The sequence below is a fragment of the Hippopotamus amphibius genome, chromosome 6 (assembly GCF_030028045.1).
Source record: "Hippopotamus amphibius kiboko isolate mHipAmp2 chromosome 6, mHipAmp2.hap2, whole genome shotgun sequence".
NCBI classification, from domain to species: Eukaryota; Metazoa; Chordata; class Mammalia; order Artiodactyla; family Hippopotamidae; genus Hippopotamus; species Hippopotamus amphibius.
This window is the reverse complement of record NC_080191.1, coordinates 166,293,748-166,321,230: the sequence shown is the minus strand read 5'-3', so window position 1 is coordinate 166,321,230 and position 27,483 is coordinate 166,293,748. Positions and strand designations below refer to the sequence as shown.

At 36.7% G+C, this 27,483-nt stretch overlaps 1 protein-coding gene across 2 annotated transcripts in view; it reads left to right on the top strand.

The window, feature by feature from the left end:
- The window catches only part of FGF12 (fibroblast growth factor 12), a 526,043-nt gene extending 509,384 nt beyond the window's left edge, over positions 1–16,659 (top strand). Inside the window, exon 6 of one of the 2 annotated variants that reach the window (XM_057739036.1) lies at positions 14,600–16,659. In XM_057739036.1, the coding sequence (XP_057595019.1) occupies positions 14,600–14,718 (119 nt within the window). In that variant the 3' untranslated portion in view covers positions 14,719–16,659. The remainder of the gene's footprint in view (positions 1–14,599) is intronic. The other variant, XM_057739035.1, reaches the window with a different exon arrangement.
- Positions 16,660–27,483: the final 10,824 nt, after the last annotated feature.

The following is a 27,483-nucleotide window of genomic DNA, read 5'->3' as shown; positions in this document are numbered from 1 at the left end:
AGGTCAGGTTCAGAACATTTGAAATGAGAGGTGGGGATTAGGCAGACAGAAACACTCCAGGTGCAGTGTGAGTAAACTATTAAAACTATTGCACCATTTTTATTTGTGCATTTAAATTTGATTTTTTTGGTATAATAAAAGTAGGGCATACTCATTAACAACTTTTGGAAAATGCCGGAAAGTATACAGGAAAAGTAAAAAATCCATATGTTTTATTTATCCCTTGTATGAATAATGCATTTCACACTGAATCCCCCCCCACCCCGAAAAAAAAGAGAAACACCTGTAATCAACCTACCCTCTTAATCATGACTTCTGTCTGCACTTTGGCTAATCAAGCTCCTTCTTGGGTCTGTATGACCATGCACACATTTCTAAAAGAAATGTATACAATTACCATGTTCTGAGTTTGAGAGCTGCCTTGATTCTTCATATTTGCTGCATTTCAGTACAAATGTAGAAAAAAACAACCAGACATAACTAATTATATACATTAGAATTAGGTTTGGTTGTATGCAACACAAAACCCGTGTTAAGAGCAGCTTAATCATACAAAGTTTTATTGTCTCACAAACCAAATCTAGAAACCTGTTGTCCAGGGCTGGTTCTTTGCCTCTGCAATTGTTAGGGACCTTGGCTATGTCCAGCTTTGAGTGCCACTCTCAGTTTTTTTGTTTTTTGTTTTTTTCAAATAGCTCTGCCTTTTTCCCAGTCCTGATGGCGACATCATTTTGAATGTCAGGATTCCCCAAATTAGGCTCTGTCAGTGTGAGGATCTTCAAGTCCTGCACTGGTTCCCTGATAAGAATAACCCAGCAGCCCCTCTCCCTTCACAGCTTCACCCTCCAACCTGTGTTTAGAACAGAGGCGGTGTTAATAAGGGGTTGGAAGGGCATCTGTTCAGACAGATGGATGGACCTGATATTTAAACCCATTGCCATGTACATGGCACATCAACCTTTACTTACCCTCCCCTGGAATTTAAGACAACAGCGCAGGCTTCACCATTCCCAGTTTTGCCCTTTCAGAGCATTGTTCACACCACAGATAAGTAACTCCCCCAGATTTAAATTGTCTGGATGGTGACGTCCCCCTTTAGCTTCAGATCCAGCAGCCAAATACTCTCTGACAAAGAATAGGAAACCATCTCCTCCCTTTCTCCTCCCTCCTCCTTCAAGGAGCTCATTGCTCAGCTCCTGCAGGTGGTTGGATATTCAGAATCTGCTTCCTTCCCTCTGAGAAGAATGTATGCACTTTCCAAGATTCAAGCTTCAAGAACTTAATCCTGGAGTGAGAAGTATATTTCTAAAATGAAATTAATAAGTATCAGTTGAGATCCATTGCTACAGAAATATTAAACTTGGACTAAAGGAACACTTACAGGTTCTACAAATTTATTTTCTAGTGGGGAGATAAGACTGACACAACATGCACGTACACTTACTCACACACATTTAGGACAGTTACAGATTATCCATTCTGTCTGTTACAACTGTTGTTTTAAGCTAATACAACCTAACTGAAGTCCTAGCAGTAAAATGTAGATTATTGTTTCCCAAACATCAGTTTCAAAATCATCTGGGAAAAAAACAACAACATCTGGAGTGATTTTAAAAGCTACCAATTCACAGATCAAATCTCCGAAGTATTCCGATTTTACCATCCAAGTTATTTTGATGGGAACCAGGTTTGCAACTCAGTGTTCTAAACTGAATTTGGCGTTTCAACACTCATTTTGATCTAATTTGGCCGTAGGCAATTATTTACATGTATTCAAATTATTATGATCTATATATTGGACCAAGCCTAATCTAATATACAGTAAATTGTCACTCTGACACCATGGAATTGAATATATTAAACATGTTATATTTTTACCTTTCCTACTGCTGTTAGTATGGTTATACTTTAGTGCTGGGTTAAATTACTATGTGGAGTTAGTAGAGGTGATACCAACTATTACACCAACTTGATCACTAAGAAAGAGTGACTTGATAGTAATCAATTAGCCAAGATAAACAAATGCCTGATTCTTCTAATGAAAATTTTACCAGTGATTTGCTAAGTAATTTTGAGAAAATAATTTATTACTTCAACCTAAGTAATCTCTGGAAATGCAGTTTATTATAAATTTCATCATTTCACAGGAATAACATGAAGGTTAAACACTGTAAGAAAGTTGGATCTCTCAAATCTGTCAGATCAATGCAAAGTGCCTTTTCATTTTCCCTTGGAAATTGGACATTGTGTTACTGTGTTATGTGCTGGAGAAAGGCTGTGAGGCGTGGTATTGAATAACATATTAGAGACAATGACAATTGAATTTGGAGGGAAAATAATAATCTCTTCAAAAACTATGTAGTAAAACAACTAAAGAAGTGAATAAATCAGGAGTCCTGATTTTGTTAAACTCCTATTGGGAAGGTACTAATGGGAAATTATTTTGATGTTTTTATTTCAGTTAACTTAAAGAGAACTAGAGGGCTTGTTTTCCAAAATCCTCTTTGGGACCCAACCATACTAAAAGACAAAAACAGAAGGATGGAGTAAAAAGTACCTTTGATGCTCCTGATTGTTTTCATTACAGAAAAGATAATAGCAGCATCTCTCTCTCCATCTTTTGCGTTCGGGATCTCTGCCAGCCTGTGATACCTTCTTCCCCCAAACCAGAGTAACTCATTCAAAGCAGCATTTTCCTGGCTTTGAATTTAGTCTCTAATAAAGCCCTACCTCTTCTGACATATTCTTCTTCCATATCTATCTCTTGCACACGAATGCTGCTTCTGATCTCTTTCTAAACGAAGATATAGATCTTTTTGTTCACGATGTTTCAACTCTGTATAATAAATATTTATGGCATACTGGGTGCATCCTTTTGGCAATACATTGCATCTGAACCAGCACTTAAAGTTCTCCTACAGTTCCAAAGGGATGCTATGTGACATTAATTAAGGTGTGAAATTGCTTGCTGTTAATTCCCCACACCCTTCCATGATCTGCTGTTAAGACAATTAAATTTCTTTAATGGTACATTAACTAACAGAGCAATCTAGCCTTTCCACTTCTTGGAAATTATATAGGGCCAAGGAAAATTTGATTAAATTGGTAGTAATAAAAAGATTAGTCCTATTTCCTTCCTCTTTGATGGAAACTGATATAGCATGAGGCTTCTTTATAAAGTGTCATTTATGAGTTTTATTAGAAACGGGAGTTATCTCACCTCCATTTGGAAAACAGAAGCTGTCAGCAACAACTACAGTTGCCCTCCACTCACGTGTTCCAACTCTCCACTCAAAAATTTCCACCTAGTTCTTCCACAACTATCAAAACTTTTCAAATTTGTAATGATTTACAAGGATCCAGCAGTATATGAAAGTGATTATTAGCAGCAGCTGTACTACTTCACATTTGCATGATTTGTTATTTTTCAACATTCCTCCCTAACAGGAGCATTGTTTGATAGTCACTGACATTTGGGAGGATGCAGATTAAGAATATCATCCCAATTTTAGCTTCATGAAACTGAGGGGTTCTTTAAATGTCTATTTACTTATTTATTTTGGCTGCATCGGGTCTTCGCTGCATGCTCCAGCTTTTCTCTAGTTGTAGCAAGTGGGGGCTACTCTTCGTCGTGGTGCATGGGCTTCTCATTGCGGTGGCTTTTCTTGTTGTGAAGCATAGGCTCTAGGTGCACAGGCTTCAGTAGTTGCAGGGCATGAGCTCAGTAGTTGTGGCTCATGGGCTCTAGAGCACAGGCTCAGCAGTTGTGGCCCACGGGCTTGGTTGCTCCGCAGCATGTGGGATCTTCCCGAACCAGGGATTGAACCCGTGTCCCCTTCATTGGCCGGCGAATTCTTAACCGCCGTGCCGCCAGGGAAGTACGAAACTGAGTTTAAGAGAGGTTACATAACTCACCCAGGTCCGTACAGCTAGAAAGAAGCAAAAGTAAGACCAGAGCTGTTATCATTACCAAACACTGTTAGAGCATCCAGCAAGCTGCTGAAGGAGGACTGACCATTGGGGTTGAAACATACATTCAATAGTGACATGACAGGAGTGATTTCAGTGGGGACTAAATCTAACTGGAATGGATTCAAGTTATAACAGGAGGTAAAGAAAAGAAGAAAGTAATATTAAATGACACTTCTGAGGAGTCCTGTTGTAAAAGAAAGGTAGAGAAATGGGGCACAAGGTGGAGAGAAACATGATTGTTGCATGGTGGGGTTTGTTTTTTTAAAGCTATTACCACCTGTTTATAGACTGATGGGGGAGAGGTGCAAATTGATATTATAGGAGAGCGGGTCACTGAATAACACTGATCAGAGGGGATGGGGTCAAGTACACACGTGGCAAGGGGAGGGCTAGATTTAAATAGAAACAGGAAGCGTTCAAGCATTTTAATAAGCAGGGAGCCAGAACATGTATGAGCAGCTGTGTGCGGGTTGGTAACTTTTGCGGTGGAAATATGAAAACTTTCTCTTCTGCATCTCTTTTCTAAGGGAAATACAAAGCATGGTGATTTGTTGATAAAATGGAGGGAAGGGAGGGAAGAAAGGAAGGAAGAATAAAGGGGGAAGGAGAAAAAGAGAAGAAAAGACAAGAGAAAAGAAAAGGAAAGGAAAGAAGAGAAAAGAAAAGAAAAAAGAAAAGAAAAGGCAAGCCTATTACCTAAGTCTGAGGAGGGTCTGAGGCAGTTTTCAAAGTCTGAGGAGGGAAGAGAGGTATGGAACAGTCGTTTGCGAAGAGTGCAGCCGGAAACTGACTAGAGAAATGTGGTAGGACTCCACAAAATACTGAGCACCCCGGGAGGTTTGGGGTCAGGACTTGGAGACCAAGCAATGAAGTTTGTTTTTCTCCAAACTCATTGAACTATTTGGCTATAAGCTTAGGGCAGGAACCCTGGAGCTGATCACACATGAAATTGAACGCTGATTCGGCCTCATGTCAGTGCACTACTTTGAACAAACTACCCTTTTCACTCTTCAGTTTCCTTAACTGTGAAAGAGATCAATTAAAGGATCCACTCTCTAGGGCCATTTAAAATAATCTTACGGTATATAAAGTGCAGATATTTAGTAAGTGCTCAGTTGATATGAGCTATGATTAAGAGGACAGGGGCTACCTAGAAGGAGAACACCCCTGGGATGGTACCTGGAACCTGGTTTATTATAGTTGTTTGATTTATAAATAACAGCAATCCCTGAGATGTTACTTTTTCACATTTTTAAGAAAAGCATTATTTTAGTTTAAGTTTTCCAAGAGAAATGTATGATAAGTAATATAAAACTGAGTGTGAAATGTTAAAAGTTGCAAACAGGGAATCTGAGCTATTGTAATAGCAAGGGATGCCCGCCTATTCTGATAACTGCATTTGCAGCAGAGGTACCAGTGAAAGAATATAATAGAAAAAATATTAAGTGGAAAGCCTGCCCTGGAAAGACCCATACGTAACCTTACAAAGAGAAGGATGGATTTATTTTTAATAAGACTTCAAAGCCCAGTGATATATATTTGGTCCTTTTCTTTTCTAAGGGCAAAATCTTACATTTAAAAATAAAGCAAAAAATAAATAAATAGAGCAAATACTGTATATTATTATAAGGATAGTAGCTTATGGTCTTGTTATGACCAACTATAGCATTTTATTTGATAACAGGACTACAGGACTCCCTACAGAGATATGCATCACAGGCAGCTGTGAAAATGACAGCCTTCACTACACCAAGTCACTAAGTGACTAGTATCTGTCATATGAATTGTTCTGTTCACATTAAAGGGGTGAACCGGGGATTCCTAGTGGATGCTATGTCTTAAGGTAATACAGAACATGGACTATGTTATTAGAAACCCACGCTCATCCTTGTGTCTGCAAATGAGGAAGAATATTCTCTCATGAAATCTCTGCCTCATTCTTATTCTGAACCTGGGATAAATCCTTTTGCTTCAATGTACTATAAATCCAGAAAAGTCAAAACATGAATAAAAGGAAACGTTCAGAAGAAGAAGAAGAGAAGGAGGAAGAGGAGGAGGGGGAGGGGGAAGAAGGGGAAGAAATTGGAACATATATCAGAATAGAGGAAACACAGAAAACTGATTTGAAGAAAGAGTTCTAGAGAACCATACAGAAACACTTCCCTTTTCACAGCGTCATCTCCTTTTATCATTTACCCAAAACTATTATGATACTACATGTGTTAGAGGAACAACACTATTTATCTCAAAAACATTCTGCGGACTAAAAAAGAGAAGCAAGTATATTTTTCTCATACTTTAAAGAGAAAAGAGGGCAAGAAATATGATAAGGACACCCAGAAGAGCCAAATGAAAGAGAAATAACATTATGAATCACACAAGTATTGCGTTATCAGGATGCTGACATTCTTAAAATCTGGATATTGAAACTTTGTTGGAAAGACGGTATAAAGTTAAAGCAGAAAGAAACACAGAAATCAGCTCCATACCAACAGCTGGCCATTAAATCATGCCCACTGAAAATAAAACCTGTATCACAAGTGGAGCTCACAAGGTCCTGAATGAGAAATTGTAACATCCCATGTTGCCCGCATTGGATTGGTTTCCAATTGTTAAGTCTACAGTGGCACTGAATCTGAGTTTCTGTGAAACAGGTTTGGGGAGTTGGGAGGACAAGAAAGATAGGGAGTTGGATTTTTTGTTTGTTTTTTTTTCACTTTATGTGCAATTTGGAAGTTACTCCTCATCAAAATATCAAACTTTGCTCTCATAGCTATAGTGTGCCAGAATGCATAAAACAGAGCACTTGGGAAAAAAAGATTCAAGGATTTTGTTTAGATTCTAAAGCCTAGACTAATAAATCTATTTTCTAATGAAATAATAGCTTATTGCAAAAGAAAGTGATGGAAAAGCCCCTTCTTGTATATCATTTTAATCCTTTGAACAACTGCAAATCAAGAGACTAGGGTTCTTGGCAGTTGCTAATAAGGAACTGATTATTGGGAAGAAAAAAAACTTAATCTTGTATGGGACAGGAATAATTTGAGAAGCACAATTTAGGAGCTATAGAACTTATATAATTGTTGAAGATCAGAAACTAGACAGTTCCCTGGAAATGTTTCTTAAAGATTTCTCAGAATTGCCTAGTAGCATATGATTGGAAATTAATACCAGAACTCCAAATTCTAGTACTGGTACTGTAAAAAAATTTCTGTTAATTTTTACTGTACAGTAAAGTATACATGATTCTCATATGTGGTATTAGTAATTCTTGATTTGTCATTTGTTGTTTGTTTAGTCATCTTAAGTGCTAAATTAGACTTCCTACAAAACAAAAGGATAACCCTTCTCAACATGTTAGTTAGCTTAACCAAGAGAGCCCCACTTTTCAATTGCAGTCAAGTCATGGTACTTGAAATATGGTAGATGTTGAGTATAGTTGTCCCTCAGTATTTGCAAGGGATTTGTTCCAGGAATCCCTGCGAATACTAAACTCTGAAGATGCTCAAGTCCCTTATATAAAATGGCATAGTATTTGCATATAACCTGCACACATCCTCCTGTACACTTTAAATCATCTCTAAATTATTTATAATACCTAATACAATGTAAATGCTATGTAAATAGTTGCCAGAGCAGGGCAAATTCTAGTTTTGCATTTTGGGACTTTCTGGAATTTTTTAATTGAATATTTTCCATTCCACAGTTGGTTGACTCTGAGGATGTGGAACCCACAGATACAGAGAGCCAACTGTATATTAGATAAGCAGCTTGTCTCATACATCATGGTGCCTCAACTAGGTTTGTTCCTAAGAAATTAAGATGGTGTTTGCAAGGCATCAGAACAATTTATAAAAGTTTGAAACACTGCCAGCCATTTCTTATGTAACCTATGCAGTAAGATTCAGTTTGACTGATTCTTCTTGACTACCCTGACTGGCTGTATGCATGTCATGTAAACATAGTTAGACATTTTTCTAGGTGAAGAGATTGAGTAAACAGATTTTCCTCTATATGCTCGTATACTTGATGGACACATTGTTAACTGTTCATTCACTATCAAATTGAGGCTGATATATATCACGATCGTGGTTTAAATCCTCTGGCCTGGAATTCAGGAAGTCTGATTCAAGTTGGCCCTGTCACTCTCATCCCTCACCACCTCTCAATTTTACCTCATCCTTCAACCAGTCACTGTTTCTCTTATACAACCTGCACTTCATCCCTTCATTCTTGTTTATTAGCCCATCCATTTCTTTAAACTCTCTGCATCCTAGAAGGCTAACTCAACATCAAAGAGCTATTTTATATACTCATTTCCATTCGACTCTGCTATGACCCTTTCTACCCTGTGATTTGTGTGCATGCCTGTGCTTTCTTTCTTAGCCTTGAGCTCCTTGAGGGCAGGAATCAAGAGATCATTTCTTGCAGTTGCCATAGAATCTAGCAGAGCGCCTGGTACAAAGTAATTTGTACCTGTTCGTAGAATAAATGAACAAATTGATGCTGAAACAAATTCATACTCAGAAAAAGAGTATTTGGAATTTGAGGAGAGAAAAAAATGGAAAAGTAATAGAGTCAAAATGATGCAATATTAGTTAAGCGAAATTAAAAGGGTCATAAATGTTTTGTGGACCAGTTAATTCCATCAAGGATATCCAAGATACTCTGTCTCTCCTAAGTCTACATACGGAGGTCAGGTCTGATCAGGTCAGTTAGTTTTCTCAACTCCCCTCCATGTCCTATAGTAATTGATAGCTTTGACTCTAATCAAGACACTTCTTTTCCAGAGAACAGCAAACTCTTCTAAGACAGCACTGGGTAATAGAAATGTAATACAAGCTACCTCTGTAATTTAAGCTTTTCTGGTAATCATATTTAAAAAATAAAAAACATATGAAATAAATTTTAATAATATATTCAACCCAGTGTATTCAAAATGTTATTGTTTCCATATGTAATCAATATGAAGCATTATTACTGAGATATTTAATTATTTGTGTGATCTTTAAAATCAGTGTTTATTTTATACTTCTCACACCTCTGAATTAGGACTAGCCACATTTTAAGTGCTCAGTGACCACATATGGCAACATGGATACTGTATTAGGTAGTGCAGTCCTAGAGTGTTTTCATCAGATTTTCCTATCCTCCCACTAACCCTATATATACCCTCAGTATATCTCAATTCTCTTTTTCTTAGTACAGTCCTAAGATTAATATTGTTGACTGCTGGGGACTTGTTGGCTCTTCGCATGCAAATAGGACATCTCTAACTTTAACAGTCACTTATTTGTTTACAGCTTACACTCAGGGTATTTGTTTCTATGTGTGTGATTTTAAAAATTTTGTGTAATTATTAATTACGTTGTATAAAATATACACAACTTAAAATGTACTATTTTAACCAATTTAAGAGTACATTTCTAGGTCTGTCAACATCTCTACAAGTGACCTAATTTTATTCCTTTTTATGCCTGAGTAATATTCCATTGTATATGTGTACCACATCTTCTTTACCCATTCATCTGTTGATGAACATTTAGGTTGTTTCCATGTCCTGGCTATTGTAAATAGTGCTGCAGTGATGGACCTAGAGTCTGTCATACAGAGTGAAGTAAGTCAGAAATAGAAAAACAAATATTAGTGCATATATGTGGAATCTAGAAAAATGATACAGATGAACGTATTTGCAGGACAAGAATAGAGATGCAGATGCATAGAGAAAACATGTTAACACAACGGGGGAAGGGGAGGGTGGGATGAATGGGGAGATTAGGTTTGACATAAGTATACTACCCATGTGTAAAATAGATAGCCAGTGGGAACCTACGGGATAGCACAGGGAGCTCAGCTCAGTTCTACATGATGACTATACTCCAATTAAAAATGAAAAGAAGGGCTTCCTGGGTGGCGCAGTGGTTAAGAATCCGCCTGCCAATGCAAGGGGACACGGGTTCAATCCCTGCTCCAGGAAGATCCCACGTGCCATGGAGCAACTAAGCCCGTGTGCCACAACTGTTGAACCTGTGCTTTAGAGCCCATGAGCCACAACTGTTGAGCCCACATGCTGCAACTACTGAAGCCCACGCACCTAGAGCCTGTGCTCCGCAACAAGAGAAGCCTCGGCAATGAGGAACCCGCGCACCACAACGAAGAGTAGCCCCCACTCACTGCAACTAAAAGAAAGCCCGCGCACAGCAAAAAAGACCTAACACAGCCAATAAAATAAATAAATAAATAAATTTATTAAAAAAAAATTAAAAGAATGCATTTCAGTGCCATTAAGTACATTCCTGTGTTGCGGAGCCATCACCACCATCATCCCCAAAACTTTTTCATCTTCCCCAGCTGACACTCTGTACCCATTAAGTACTTACTCCCATTCTCCATTCCCTCAGTCCCCAGCAACTACCATTCTACTTTCTGTCTCTATTAATATGACTACACTAGGTATCTCACATAAATGGAATCATAAAATATTTGTCCTTTTATGCCTAGCTTATTTTACTTAGCCTTAGTTCCTCAAGGTTCATCCATGCTTGTGTCAGGATTTCCTTCTTTTATAAGGTTGAACAATATTTCACTGTATGTATATCTATTTTTGTCTATCTTTTCATTGGTTCAACCAACCGAAGGTGCCTCCACCTTTTGGCTATTGTAAGTCATGCTGATTGTAAGTAATGCTGCTATGAACACAGGTGTTCAAATACCGGTGCATGGCCCTGCTTTTATTTCTCCTGGGTGTATATCCAGAGGTGGAGTTTCCGGATCAAGTGGTAATTCTATGCTTGATTTTTTGAGGAACTCACCGTATCATTTTTCAGAGTGCCTGTTCATTGTAAATTCCTGTCACCAAAGTGCAGTGGTTCCAGTTTCTTCACCTACTTGCCAATACTTGTTATTTAATTGTTTATTTCTATAAATAATTTGTTTTCATGACCATTTTTGGATGATATTAGGAGTATTTGGTAGAAGTGAGGCCAACTTGGATCTAGATTAATATATGGAAATAACTTAAACACTGTCTGGTGTAAGGGAATCATTTTTGCAGTTTATTCGATGAATTATTTTTCTGCTTTTATTTAGAGCTTTTGACTAGGACCTTGAAATCCTACACTCTCATCTGGCTCTGCTACTACTCACCATCTGGCTTTAGGGAAGTTGCTTAGTTTCTCTTATATTTAAAAAAGGGTGATAAGAATTTCTCACCTACTTTATTCACCTGATTATCATAATTACCAAATGAGTTGGTCAATTTAAAATGGCTTTGAATTTCCGTTTGGGCAGGTTTGGGCACTCCCCAGCAGGATCCAGGAAAATCTTCCTAATCAGATGGCAGCTTGGGTTCTACACTAGAATCTAGTTCCTCTGTGATCAGTCAGTGCCCAGGAAGGAGTCCAAGTCCCCGTTATGGTTAAATGTAAAGTTCTGTCTGTTGGTACAATTCATTAAAAGACAATTTGCCTATAAAAAATAAATAAATAAGATGGCTTTGAAAACTCTGAAATAATAGATTTATTGAAGGGATTAAAGGTTTATTTAAAAGACTTTCATTGTGGTTATTGTGTTCATAACAGTGATTTGGGTTTATATTTTGGACTTCTAATGCACTTTGTAGAAAACTTAGGCCTTCTTGTTTTCTTCTTGTACTTTTGTGTCATCATTTTATTACGCACCATTTGCTTAGAACACCAGTTATGGAGTGTTAATACAACCATCAAAGGAAGTTATGTTACTGAAGAGAAGTGTTTTGACCTTCCTCTTTTTGCTTTCTAATTGGATCGTGCTCTTTTAATTACATTTTAATTCTAAAATTTGACTGAGATTCATATCCTTTTATTTGTCAGCTTTTCAAGTTAGTATTCTTGGTATCCAGGAGGAGCCTGTAAATAACAATGAAAATGAAAGCCCAAGAAATTAAATGAATCTATTGGTTTTATTACTCTTAATTTTTTAGCTAAGATATATGAACTAGTTTCTTTTCAAAACCTGGAATTATATTACTCCATTTAATGGAAATATTGGAAAATTAGTGATTGAGCTGTCCTAGAAGAAGAGCACGTTGCACATTTTGCTGACACTAGTGAGTTGTGTTCTTTTTGAAACACTGAAAACTTTTGCATGCCAATTTGGAAAACTCTCTGGGGACTTGATACTTGGATGTCAGTAGGGTTAAGCTGTTAGAAAAGTTATCTGCAGTGATAATTATAATGGCAACATTTTGTGTTGTCACAACTTAAGTGTTTTATGTGTAAGTGAGAAATAGCATAAAAAAAAGGTAAAAGTTAAAAACAAATCTTTTGAGTAGAATCTATGATATAAGGAAACAAAAAAGAAACTGCAACACTAAAAAATTCAGATACAAAATTATAATTAAATTTATAATATAAAATCTATATATTATATTATAATTTGTTATAATTAAATTTATAATTTACAATTATAATTAAATTTATAAATAATCATAAAATATATTATTTAATGGAAATTAAGGAGTAATTTTCTTCAAGTACCTCTAAGTTGAAGTTTAAGAAATTTATGTGCCAAAATCTATTGTGTATTTTTTTTCAGATTTTTCTCATTTTTTGAGACTGACTTAGCAGTCTGTAGTCAGGTCTGGGGATTTTCACAACTGATTAGGTGACAGAATAGGGAAAAACCACTTTATGGCATCATCTGAGTATCTTTCCAACTGAATCACGTTATTACTTCTTCTGCGTTCCCCTGTGCACTAGGCAGTTATAAATAAATGGCTATATTTTGCATATATAAACATATTATTTAATTTGGGGGATTTTGACACTTTGCCCATAACAGGACTATAGGTAAGAAACATTAGGCTTGAGGAACTTCAAGATTTCAATAGGATCTTACATAAGGATCTTCTGACTTTTGTCAAAGAAAGGCAGAAACTTGAATTACCTACTGGCACCATCTGAAAATTACAGGATCAATTCTTTCTAAACTAGTTTCCTGTGTATCTCTGTACACTTTGCTAGTGAGGCCAAAAGCAGTTAGTCCTTTGAGGCTATTGGGTCAACCATTCAGTGCTGAAATATTGAAATAATGAAATTAAAATCTCATTAAAAATCTATATATGTGCAATAATAGTACATGATACGCATAACAAACACGTTTTGTATATATATTTGGTTTTCGCCAGCATCGGTATCACCTGGGCACTTATTAAAAATGCAGAATCTCAAGCCCACTGTAGACCTTCTGAATCAGAATCTGCATTGTAACAATACCCCAGGTGATTCAAATGCACGTGAACATTAAGAAGCCCTACTACTTAGGTGTTGGAAGAGACCTATCTCCTCATCACTGAGCTAGTCTGAGGAGAAGCTTTCTTGTATCTTAACTCTCTTAATCTAGTTTTGATTTACAATATACCTTCAGCCAAAACAATTTGTCAGTATGCTCTCTGAAATCTTTTATTCAAAATTTTCATGAAGAGATCAGCTCCTTCATGTTTCTTATACATCTTTGGATGCTTATTGTGTATCCAACTGGACAAGAGCCCAGGCAGTGCGGCTCCCAAACTGGTACTCTTCACCACCATCTACTTATTCAGGGCCATGCTCGGATCTCCAGTCCCAGGCCAAAGCCCATGGGAGGAAGCACGTTGATTGGAAATGACATTCAGATTACTAAGGTATTGTAGAGATTGTTCAATAGATGGGAGTATGCAGCTGTTCATAAGTCAAGGATGAAAATTCCTCCTAACATTTAGGTAAATATTTCATATGCTCGTATACAGTTGTCTCACAACAGTAAAATAAGTCTGTTTTAATGTACTCAATATGCTGATAGATGCTATCTTACAAGAATAACGGTGAATTGAAAAATATTGTTCTTTCAATGCAGTAATCTAGCAAGAGCCATGATAATTCACAGATGACTGAGCTTTAGAGCCAGACAAAACAATAGGGGATGAAAGGAACTGTTTATATAGATGTGAACTGAAATCTCATGGTTGCATAATCACATTTCCTATTGATGAATAACTAAGAAGCCATGGACTGTGTTCATTACATTAGGTGAGGGAAATATGAAGAAACTGGAGAAACTGCGTCTTTTTTTCTTCTCTGTCCTCTCTCCCATTATCATTTCTTATGTAGGGTACTCTGAAAGCTGGCAATAACTATTTCAATTTGATACAATGTCGTATTTCTTGTAGTAGGGTAAGGATAAGGATCATGTAAAGAAGAATTTTGTCCCTACCTGAACTAGATTGAAGACTGAAAGCTAAAAAACAAAATATCTCTTTCTACCCTTTAAATGTTACACTCCCAATGTCTTCTCTAACTGTAGAAGAAAATGATGTTATATAAGTTAGTAGACAGTAAAGACTTAAAAAAAAAAAACCCTTATCTATAAGAGAACAGAAACCACTCATGTGTCTGCAGTTCAGGAAGCCTGAAAAGGTTGTGACTGAAAGAACTAGAAGAGAATTAGGTGTATCCATTAAATATTTTAAATTAAAACTTGTTTTCACAGTAGGAAGAAGAGCTCGTGATGAGAGTGAACAATATAGTATAAAGTCAGATTTGTTATGTTTATTGAGGCCAAATTGATGTCCAGTATCGTAACGAGTAATTGATGTGATTTTGCCTTCCAGTGTGTATGTACAGAGAGCCATCACTACATGAAATTGGAGAAAAACAAGGGCGTTCGAGGAAAAGTTCCGGAACACCAACGATGAATGGAGGCAAAGTTGTGAACCAAGATTCAACATAGCTGAGAACTCTTCCCTTCATCCCTCCCTCTTCCCTTCCCTTTCTCCCCCTGCCCTTTACCCAGTTCCTTCCACTAAATCCACCCAAGGAGAGGAAAATAAAATGGCAACCCAGGACCTAGGGGCTAAGATTCTGCACTCAAAATCTTCCCTTGTGTAGGACAAGAAAATTGAACCAAAGCTTGCCTGTTGCAATGTGGTAGAAAATGCACATGCACAAAGATTAGCACACCTAAAAGCAGAGGAAAAAATAAATCAAGACTCCACAAGCATTAAAATAAACTGTGTTGTTATTAATAGAGGGCTAATTGTAATGAAGACATAACTATTATAAAGATGAAATAAAGTTATTACCTTAAAGAAAAGGATTTTGGAGACTTGAACTTATAAATCGATGTAATACCCTAAATAGCTTAAACTCTGGATAATGCTGTGATGTGTGTTTTGTTTTGAATTTGTATTTTCTTTGCGCATCTGAAATTGATACATAATTACATTCTGTTTCTAGGAATTTTTTTTACCATGATATTGAACATGTATGAATTATAGCTTCTTCTAGTGCCTATAAGGTATATACCGGGACTCTCATTTTAACATCACAAAAAGTTTAAAATTTTATTCTTGAAATCAATATTTAAGATTGGTTTATGCAAAGGGTAGCCTTATGTTGAATTTAATGCTAATAGCTGATTTTATTCCTTCCTAAAAAGAGTTTCAGATTCTCCTAGGAGAATATCATGTATTTTTCAAAGGTATTAATTCAGGAGCCCATTTTTTTTCTTTAGCCATTTAGAAAAAAAATTCATGTTTTAAAGCTGAAGTAACTTTTAGGAATTCTTTGTCATTGCCATGCCTGAGCAGTGATAAATAAGTTATGTGCTCTTGCCATTTGGTCTGATTTTTTCTTCGTGGACACATTTGAGAGTATCGGTGTATGTCTAGATGTCTTAGAGAGTTTTATACCATCTCTTGCAGCAGGAAAGAAGGAAGAGGGGTTTTACATAAGGAAATAAATCCTAAGAAATTGGTGAAAGCAAATTGTATTTGCCTTTGTACCTTACCAGAGTTTTCTGTATGTAGCATTTTCCAAACTTCACCAAGGAATTGGGAGGCATGGCTGTGAAATTCCTAACTTACTATCTTACAAAGCCAGTGAATTGTTTGTTACTAGATATCCTCATTTATAAATCTAGTTGAAAATAAGTCTATCTCCTAGAACGTAGAAGGAAACTTGTAATACACTGAATTTTCCAGGGGCAGAGAGAAACAATACGAATTAACAGCCATGGCTCCAACAGACAGGGTTGTGTGAGTGGCTTAAAGTAGTCCGAAAAAAAAAAAAAAAACCCTCAGTGTAAGACTGGGTAAATGCATATTTAGGAATACTAAAGTGTTAGAAAAATGTTAGGGAAGAAATTAACGTTATACAATTGCCTTGGAAAAAAATAGATCTACTTAGTCCTACAAATCAGGAATGGTGTAGAGACATCCAAATCAAAACAAAACAAAACAAAACAGAATGTTAAAAAATATATGCAGATTTATGGATATTATCAATGAGAAGACGTAGCATGTTACTTCTCCTATAGCTCTACAGTCCAGCATGTATTCTTCCAAATACTCCCTAAAATATATACACTTTGCAGAAACTCTAGGCCCTCACTTCAATGACCTTGCCATTGGTTGCTGTATTCTTTCAAAGTCAATGTAGTTTCTCTCACTCTACACAATCATTATTCTTCAGTAGTGGTCTGTGTCCTTCACCAAGTATTCTATTTCTGTTATCAAGAGGTTAGCAGAAAATGAAATGGAGGAATTTGTCTAATTGGGTGCAAATAATAAAAGTTATGCATCTAGGCAAGGATTTTGAACACACATTTGCAAGAGATAGTTGTTTAACCAAAATATTTGGAAAGGAACAAATAAAGACATTTGAATTAAAGATAAAAAAAGGAATGTTACTCTTCTAGGAAAAGAATTCTCTTGTAAAAAGAAAGACAGAAATACAAATCTGGTTGTACTTCTCCTTGTCATTCCTAATTCAACTTGATTATAAACGCATCTGTCACTTCCAGGACCAAACAAATCCCAAGCACAAAGCCTTATTTGCTTTGAAAAAATAAGAAAGAGGCTTCTAGAAAATGGGTCACAGGCTCATGTAGCATAAAATGTTGAGCTTTTTGGTCATATACATATATACCTAGGCATCGAAAGCTCACAAGTGACACAATTGACAGTTTCACAAAGGGTTATCAGTTACACTGATAATTTCATGACAGAATATATCTTATCTAGTTAAATATCATGGAAAATATGATAGAGATATGAATCTCCAACAAAATTCTTCCCTGTTTTTTCAATGGCTGTTCATCCTTCAGCATCTAGACTCACATCTGTCTCCTTTCTGATGGCACTGAAGAAACAGTTCTAACTACCCAATTTGTATATTGTTTTTCTTCATATCATTTAAGCAAATGTTCAACACAGTAAAATGTTTTGAAAATCAGCTTTGTCTAAGTTATACTTAATTTCAGAGAATAAATTGGAAACCTCATACTCTTTTACACATTAACTCGACAAAAACTATGGTTTAGAGCACAGGGCCCATGTTTGCCTAACTGCTGTTTATTTATTAAGTATATAAAACCTTTCATAGCAAAAGTCAGTATTCACTGTCTAGGTTTTCAAAATATTACCAAATATACACATATAATTATTCTATTTCCTCCAAAAATATGAGCCAATTTAAATAGTTTGTTTTTCAGGTTTACTCCAAGTAAAATAATTCTTTACCTTGATTTTCATCATTCCAATTTCTGTGTCTCAATTCACCCACCACTTATTCTCCTATAAATAAAATAAGTGTTTTTTTTTTTTTTTTCTTAAATGTGTTGGGGTAGTCACAGGAAAATTACTACTTTTAGTAAAGCTTTGTAATTGGCTGTGTAAATATAAGGTAAAATGTATTTATTCTGAGTCCTTATTGTAACATGTTTCAAAATCAATGGGCTCAAGAATGAAAACAAAACTTTTGAGAATCTCACAAAATACTTTTCTGGTCAACAGACCTTACTCAGTGTTTAAGCCAGAAGTCTGAGGTATAGAAACAAAATGGTGCTGAAGTTCTGTTTGCTGTTAAAGATTTTGTGCTTCAGGAAACTGGAGGACAGCGAGCCAGCCTATTCTTGATCACAGTAATAGTTGGATTTCGAATTTTACATATGGATTTCATAGCACATTTTTAGTCATTATGGATTGGCACAATAAAGAGACATCAACTTGATGCAAATGATGATGCTTTATGAGTCTCATTCTAATCCAGATAGCTTTTAGAAGAATTGTTCTATTTAAGAAAATGACAATGCCGTCGGTAGGTATTATATAGAGATTGGTGGTCCTGTGGTGCCACTAATAAGAGATGAGAGTATTAAGACAAAAGTAAAGGATGAAGAATGTCTTCTTGTATATTGAAAAGTCTGGAGGTCCTAATCTGGAACCACTAATTCCCTGTGGGAGAAGAATGACTACATTAACAGTAATTTTTTTTAAAACATGGGCCCAGAAATAGCAAATCTACTCTTCTACCTTCATGGCTTTGTCTATAGGGCCATGCTCTGGGAAGGTTTTCCATGATATGGCTCAATTTCATCTGCACCAGGTGAGACATTCAAGCATAAAAATCCCCTCTCGTTTTAACATCATAAAAAGCTGAGATTATTCCTCTGTCATAAAATTGTAAATAGCATTTTTTAAATCAGAATCACACTTAAAACAGTGGATTGTTCTACAAATATATATGTGTATATATACATATGCTTCTGAAATAAGGATATATTATATAGTTTTTATTTGATTTTGGTCTTTAGTCCTGGGTAATCAAAGATAAAGAGATTTGAATGCAGAACTTTATAAATGTATATTTCTACTGGTAGTATAAATTGCCACTTTATAATAAAAAAAGAAACAGGTGGGAACAGTAAATCAAAGCACATGCTCCTTCAGAATGTCAGTGATTCTGAATCCCCTCTTTGATGCTAAGGTAGCTATTTTTTATTTCTAAAAAGGTATCTTAAAGAGCTGTACTTCCTGATACAGATTCCCTGATAAGTCATGTCAGATTGAAAATTCGTAGTTGAGGGCAAGAGAAAAAAAAATGCTAAATGCAGATATTTATTTTTCAGGATTTTGGGGGGAACCCAATTTAAAAATTCAATATTTAGAAGCTAAACTACGTGAAAATAGCTAATGTTCAGAGACGATATATTGAGCATCAGTAACAAACAGAAGCAAATATATATTTAACATTATGAAAATAACATTAAAATAATGTCATAGTAGAAATTGCATCATTAGACGTTTTATTAGTTGGAAAGAATGAGTTGATGTTTCTTTGTCTTTGCTCCAAGCACAACCTAATGACAGTGGCATTAATTTTACTTAAAGTTGTTCAAAAGTCCATAATATACACCCATGAATAGAACTGGTTTTAGCTCCATTACAAGGTTAAATGTTACAATCTTAAGAAACTACTGAGACCGAAATGTTTAATAAATGCGTTGTGTGAGAAACTGAACAAATTAATGTTTTGTTTTTATATTAAAGCACAGATTATTCAAATCGTTGTTTTTTGAGATCAGATTTGTAAAATGTTTATACATCACAACCTTCTGAAGTAAAAAGCAATTAAAATTTTGAGATGCCCATGCACGCAGACAACATACTGGCATCTTTTTTTTAACGCTAAATTTCTTTGGAAAGCCTCTTTCCTTTTTAAAATGTATTTATCCTATAATGTGTCACTGAAAAAAGTGCTGTGTCTCATAAAAAGAGATCAAAACTGGATTTATGGATGGGGCATGAGTCAAAATTTTTATTGAACACAGATCAAAAGTAAAAATTACTTTCTAAGTATGAAGATACGTGTGGTAAACCTCATAACTTGCTTTTTGAGGATTAGGAACTAGGGGACATACATTGATTCATAATTTACTAACGAGTCACTTGGTTGAGCTTAGGGATCAGAAACTAAATTATGATCTCAAAAAATCCAAGAAAGTTAGACACATAAACAATGCAATACCCAAATGTAAGTGCTACAATAGGTGTGTTACTAAGATTTTATATACCAACTGATGATGCAACACTCAAGCCTACATGAAAGACAAGGATTGAAAAGAGGATAGATATTTACTGAGTCATGAAAGACAACAAGAGGCCCCTCCAGTAAAGGAAACAATTTAAAGAAAAGCTATGGAGAAATGAAAAGTACTTTTTACCTGGGAAATACCTGTACGTGAAACACGAATGAGTGTTCAGAGGAGGAGATGCGGGGAAAAACCTGAGTTGAGATACATGAAAATTAAACGTCATTCAAAGTTTTGTCACTGCACTGTTTGGATGTGTTTGAGCCTCCCTATCTGCTAGGATGCTTCTGTTTGCTCATGTCAGAACCCCCCACACCAAGCCAGCCTTCATCTAGAAGTTCCAGGATCATCACCATGGAGGCTTAATTTGTCTGCAGTTCTCTCAGCTCTGCCCACTCCATGTTTAATAACGTCCCTCTTGGAGTCTGGAATTCTTGTACAAGTTGCAAGACATCACATATTTATGTCATCTAGTGTCTCTCACCATTCCCCGGGAAACATTTCAAATCTCATCGTCTAGTGTGGGTCATGTGTCCATACAACAAATCACTGTGGCCAGGAATTTGAGATCTGTTGACTAGTTTAAATCAACCAGGGCCTTTTCCTAGACTTTTAGGTTGGATGTGCTTCCCCAAAGATACAGATCTGCACAGATGAGGGGTGACTATTTGAATGAAATTCAGAGTTCATTTAGCAGGAGGAAATGGACATGCATGCTGAGTAGCAAAAAATTATTTGTTAATGAATGTATTTCCTATCACAGCTCATTGGATATTCTAAAAACTGGCAGAGAAATGCAAATACTGATGAGTTAAAGCTACAGCCATAAACCATGGGGCACAGACAAAAGCACTGAAGCTTCAGTTCCTGACGCATTATGAAATATGTGCTATGCAAAAGGCACTGTGTGGGTCACTGAGGAAGATGTAACGAGCTGCAGTTTTAAAGAAACGTGGTGCATTTGACAGTAACTCAATATACCTGGTATGTCCAACGCTTTTAGATGACCGTCAGAGGGCTAGAAAAAGCAGTTTGGCTATTCTAAACCAGAGGTCTAGTTCATATCTACTTTTTAGGATTAGGCTATTACAAAATTCCTCTCAAAATATCTCTCAATAGTCAGCCCAGATTCTAAATTCAGGGCTATTTGTTACTTCAGATTCACCTGGCATAGCCATACATAGCATTCCTGAAACCTCTCTGCAGATTATAGCATATGTTTGAACACTTTGAATGACAGCTAAATATATTAGTCTCTCAAGCAGCCTGTTCCATTTGGGAGCAGTACTGGTTTTGTAAAGTTCTTTCTCGAAACAATCTAGCATTGTTTTACATTTCACTTTCTAGGGCTGTTCAATGTCAATTTAATCCTCCACCTACAAGAAAGTCCTACAGATATTTGAAGATCATTGTCATTTTTTAAATCATTCTTCAAGTATTCTCTACTCACGTGAAAAATTTTTAGAGATTTTTAATATTTTGCTTCTGTAATTGTTTTACTCAGAACAAATTTTATTAATTTGGAATGCATAATCCAACATGATATTCCTCATATAATCTAACTGATCAAGAGACTTTCCCTCATTCTTGATATTGTAACAATAGTACATTAAGATTGCGTCCATTTTTTGATGACCTTATCAAAAAAGGTTTTAACATTCCATTGCATTTCTATCAAAACACCTTAATATTTTCTTTCACCTTTTCATCTCTGTGACTTAAACTGAGATGGAGGTTTTTTAATAGACTAAGAATAATTCTAATCTACTTAAGTCTTTGAGAAACATAAACTCCAAAGATACCAGCTCAAAATTGCCCAGATATACTAGAAAATTTCCATTCAATGATTAATCATGAATCCTCTACTTAATTTTGTGTGATTATGCCTCACTTTGTGTGATCAGATCAGTCTGTTTTCAGGAATCAACCACAATGCACTTTATCTTCTCACCTCCCCTGGGGTGAAGTTTTAGAGCTGATCATCTAATGAAAAGTCTTTATCTTGGGAAATATGTGCTATTATAGAAGATACATGGTTTTGCTCTATTTTAAATTCTCTCCCCTCTTTTTAGCCTCCATTAATTTCATTATCAATCTTCTCAATAATTACATTAATTAGATATCAGAATCATTATTTTCTCACTGATTTCATTATTTTATTCTGAAATTTTAAATCTTTACTTGTTTCAATAATAATTTCCAGATCTCTTCAAACTTCTCTTTAAAGTTTTCTACTCTAAGTCAACTTGCAGGGTTCTGGTGCACACTCTAAAAAGTTTCTAAGCTAATAAATCTCTGGGGCTTTAAGAACCTGAGAGTCCTTTGTGTTCCCTTTTGCCTAGGAATGACAATTGGGTGTACATCAAATCTTTGGTTTATCTTCTTTCATAAAATTCTCCTGATTTTCCACCAACATCAAGCTTTTTTTTTTTTTTTTTTTTGGCAGAGGAGATAATATATTGATACTCCATTTAAAAGTAACATGAATTCTCTGAGCATTAACTTTCACAATTATTTTTCTTGGGAATTTAAAATATTATTGGTATTGTTATTTTTCTAACCCTTTTTGACAAGTGTATCTAGAATATATCTTTATCACTTTGCTATGTCTGACAATTATACTCATGAATTAGCCTTGCCATCCCATTGCAATTTGTTGTCCACAAAAATATGTTGCTGACCCAGTGAAGCACACACAGACATACACAGGAACACAGTAAAAGGAGATGTTTTTTAAAAAAATCTTTATTTTTATTTAAAAATTTTATTTATTTTTGGCTGTGTTGGGTCTTTGTTTCTGTGCACAGGCTTTCTCTAGTTGTGGCTAGTGGGGGCTACTCCTCATCGCGGTGCTCAGGCTTCTCATTGCAGTGACTTCTCTTGTTGAGGAGCATGGGCTCTAGGCACGTGAGCTTCAGTAGTTGTGGCACACAAGCTCAGTAGTTGTGGCTCACAGGCTCTAGAGCGCAGGGTCAGTAGTTGTGGCGCTCGGGCTCAGTTGCCCTGTGATGTGTGGGATCTTCCCAGACTAGGGATTGAACCCATGTCTCCTGCATTGGCAGGCAGATTCTTAACCACTGCGCCACCTAGGAAGTCCCTGAGATCTTTAATATATGAGTTACATATCAACTGATCCATGTGTTGGCTTGGCTCTATCAATCACATTTTTATCCCTTGCATTATCATTTTCCTCCTTCTATTCATTTCCAGATTATCTTACCACTTGAATGACTTCCTTAGCTCTGAACTAGTCCACTTTTTTTTTTTAACTAAATAACTGTTATAACTCCCAGGACAGTATTTGGCATATAGTAAGTCTTTAATCTTATTCTTCTTCTTCTTATTATTATTATTAGTGCCACACGGTATGCGGGATCTCAGTTTCACGACCAGGGATCAAACCTGTGCCCCCTGCAGTGGAAGTGTGGAGTCCTAACCAGCGCACAGCCAGGAAGTCCCACAGTTTACTTTTTTTCCACTAAGTTTTTGAGTCCTTATTTTTTTCAGTCAGGTAACCTTGGAATGCACTATCACAGATTCTGCTGGCTCAGCATCTCTGGTTAAATAGGAGAACGGCCACCACAAAACCCTTGTTTAATGGTCTTCCTGAGGCACAACGCCACTCGCACCATCACCAGGTAGCCTGCACTGGCACATCTCAGCACATGTGCAAACGAAGCATGAAATTATGGACTAGAATGATCTTGACCTGCTTAACTAATCTGTTCTTCAACTGAAAGGCCAGAAAAAAAATGACTGTCGTCTGTTAGAATACAGACAATGTAATCATCTGTGGACTTGCAGGTGGCTATCCAGTCCTCTGATGCACAACACGTAGTTATCTGGAACTTGGTTCTAAAAGCAGGAACTCGAGTGGTTAGCTCTCCCCTCTCCCTGCCTCCCCCAACCATTGTTCTACAACCAGACCTAAGTTCTGGTCAAATGTATGTATGTGGCTTCCAGGTGAAGGACTCCAACAATTAAATCATCAATCAGAACACATAAAGTGATTTAATTTTCAGGCTTTTTCCATTTATTTAAGGAAATGAAGGGACCTATTCAGTTTCTATTGTAGGACCTATTCAGTGGTTCTTTAATCCTGACTGCATAATAGAATCATCTAGGCTATAGTAGCCCCCAAGGATGACAAGGACATCTGTAAAATATTTGGACCTTTAGAGAAAACTGGCTTTACTTGCCTCTCCAGGGCCATTTTACTTACGGCGAACATCCTAAGACAGGTTTTGCTGTTATTTGGAAAGAAATTCGCTTTTCTCTGACAGTGCAGTCCTAGCTATGAGATATCTCTTCGTGTCGCGCTCTGTCTCCTCTGGAGCAGACCATCAATTCCCAGGGCAGGATTAAGTTATAATAGCTTTTTCCATGCTTTCACTCAGAGCACTCTGCTCCCCACCTCCCCAAAAAGAATTGTCGCCCCTGATATTTTCTTCGCTGCCCAACACTACACTCTAGAAACCGAGTAAGAGGTAACATGTGACTCTTCCTCTACTCCATGTACACTGACTGACCCTGCCACAAGCAAAAGAGCGCTCTGTATCTGTTCCAGAAAACTAAGTAATTCAGCGCTGTTTGTTTCTGTGTGTTACTATGTAGCCCATCTATCCTGTATGTCACTCCTCCTGGTCCTTATCTTTTCCACCACAAACACAGCTTGTCAAGGTTCATAAGCCCCCTGACTTTGCCCCAGCGATGAGAAAGGGAGAATTAGAAATTCACATCAGGTTGTGCTGAGTTCCTGCACCTAGAACCTGCTGAACGCTAGGAGTGCACATCAAAAGAATATACCTGGGAACGAGCTCACTTTCTCTGCCCCTGTCCGAGTGCCAGCCAACTCTTTTCAGGAAAAGCCTGGGGAAACTTGGTCCTTTATTTTCCAACAGAAGGAGACTGGAAATTGGGTCAGACCTCATGTGATCACTATAAAGCTTAATGCCAGTTCACTCATCTATTTATCTGGGACTCTCTCCTAGTACGGTGATCGGTTTTCCCAGTAGACCTCCAAGTACCAACCTCGCCTGCCTCAGGCTCAGGACCCCCATTCCAGTGAGCTCTGAATTTAGTCCTGACAGGATTCTCTCTCTCTCTCTCTCTCTCTCTCTCCCCCCCCCCCCCCATCCCTCTCCCTCCCTCTCCCTCCCTTCTCTCTCTCCTCTTAGTCTCAGCAGTATCCTGCAGAGCTGGAATATAGTATTTGGTTAAGTAGTAGATGATGATACCTAAAAAGTTAGAAAAACTCTCATCTAAATCTGATCGCTGCAGGATCTTGAACAAGTTAATTCCCCTCTATATCTGTTTCCTCGTTGTAAAATGGAGAGAGTTTGCAGAGCAGGGATTAGCTTGATTGTCTAATATTCCTTACCTATGCTGAAAATCTGTGTCTTTCATAAGTATGCTTTGACCATTTGAATTTAATGTATTGATAATTATACTGACATGTTTGGATTTAGGTTTCCTGTTTTATTATTTGCTTTCTGTTGTTTCCTCTGTTTTGCATTTCTCTGTTTTCCCTTTTCTGACTTCTTTTGGATTATTTGGTGGTTTTTCTAGGGATTACAATATAAATATTTTAACGTTTTACAGTCTATTTGCAATTAATATTTTCCCACTAGGGGTAGAATGTAGAAACCTTACCACCATAGAGATGCCCTTAGCCTCTCCCTTTATATTATGGTTCTCTATATACATCAAAATCCCTATCAGACATTATAATTTCTGCTTAGAACTCACAAGCACATTTTAAAGAACTTAAGAACAGAATAATAAAGAATATTTACCCAAACGTTTGCCATTTTGTTGTTCTTCCTTCGTTTCCAATGTTTTGGATCTCTTTCTGATATTATCTCCCTTCAGTCTAAAGAACTTCCTTTAACAATGTATTTAGAGTAGGTCTGTTGGCATTGGATTCCCTAGTTTTCCTTCTTCTGAAAGTGTTTTTTATTTCACCTGTATTCCTGAAGCATACTGTCATTACAGCATTCTGGGTTGACAGTTCTTTTCTTTCAACCCTTTAAAAACTGTAATGTCACTTGTTTCTGGCTTCTATGGTTGTACTCCTTTTGAGAATGCATCATTTTTCTTTGGGTGTTTTCAGGATTGTTTTTCTTTCTCTTTAATTTTCAACAGTTTGATTATGATATGTCTGGAAGTGGATTTGTTTGTGTTTATCCTGTTTGGAATTCACTGAGCTTCTTGAATCTGCAGGTATAGTTCTTTTGTCAAATTTGGGACATTTTCAGCCATTAGTTCTTCAAATACCTTTCCTGCATTACATTTTTTCTCTTCCCCTTCCGAGGTTCCAATGACATAAATGCTAGATTTTTTTGTTATTATCCCACAGATCTCTAAGGCTCTTTTTACTTTTCCAATCTTCTCTCTCTCTCTCTCTCCCCCTGATGTTCAGATTGAATCACTTTTATTGGTTTATCCTCAAGCTCATTGATTATTTCCTCTATCACCTCTATTCTGCTACTGAGCTGGTCAGTGCAGGTTTTGGTTTTGTTTTTGCTTACTGTGTTTGTAAGTCTAAAATTTCCTTTTGGTTCGTGTTTATATCTTCTACTTATTTGGCATGATTTTTATTTTTCCTGTTGTTTCAAGAATCAGATAATTCCAAAACCTTTGTCATTGCACCATTGGTATCTTGATTGTCTTTTCCCATGCAAGTTGTGATTCTTCTGGTAGCTCATATGCCAAGTAATTTTTAAATTGTATATTGGACATTTTGAATATTATATCATATATGAGACTCCGGGTCTATTTTCAGGTCTGTGGAGAATACTGACATTTGTATTTCTGTAGGTAGTCAAACTGGTTAGATTTAGACCTTAAGTTTCAACCAGCATGCTGAATTCCTGGTTCCAGTACCAGTAAACTTTTCAAAACATTCACATGCAATTTGGATCTGCCCGGTGTATATGCCACCTAGTGGCCAGTCTTGGACATGGACAGCGGTGTATCTGTTCAGTTTTCAAAGTCTTTTGTATGCGAAATAGTATCAGATGCACATGTGCACAATTTGGGAATGAGCCTAAGGCTTGTAGACAATTATTTGGGATTGATTTTCTGAGTTCCTTCCTCTCCATAACCTCTCCATACTCTGGTTCTTTGGGGCTCTTCTATTTCATCCTTTATTTAGAAAGCTGGGATTTTAGTTATCCTGCTCTGCAGGGCACTTCTGAAGTATGCCCACCTCTCTGGTTAAACAATGGAAGGACACACAAGACAAAAAATAGCAATGGTTGGCCCCACTTTCTTGGAACCACAACTCCTCTGCTGAAGGTAGAGAGAGACTCTCCTGCTCAGAGCTTTGGCTTATGAGGGCTCCCGTTGCACCACATGATTGTTTAGGAGCTGGGCCTTGAGAGACCAAAAAAAAAGAGAAAAGATTGTAACAGGGTTTTTCCATACTCTCTCTAAAAAGTGTTTCTCCCTTTCCCCCTTCTTGAGCTAATACTATAGGGTTTCTTCTGAGCCCTCTCCTTCTCTTCCTTTGTGCCCACTGCAGTTTTGCTTGAGGGATACTGGAGAAAAAAAATGAAGTCACCACCAATTCATCAGTAAATCAGAGACCTCTGCCCCAATTTGCCTGCTATTTTTCAGAGT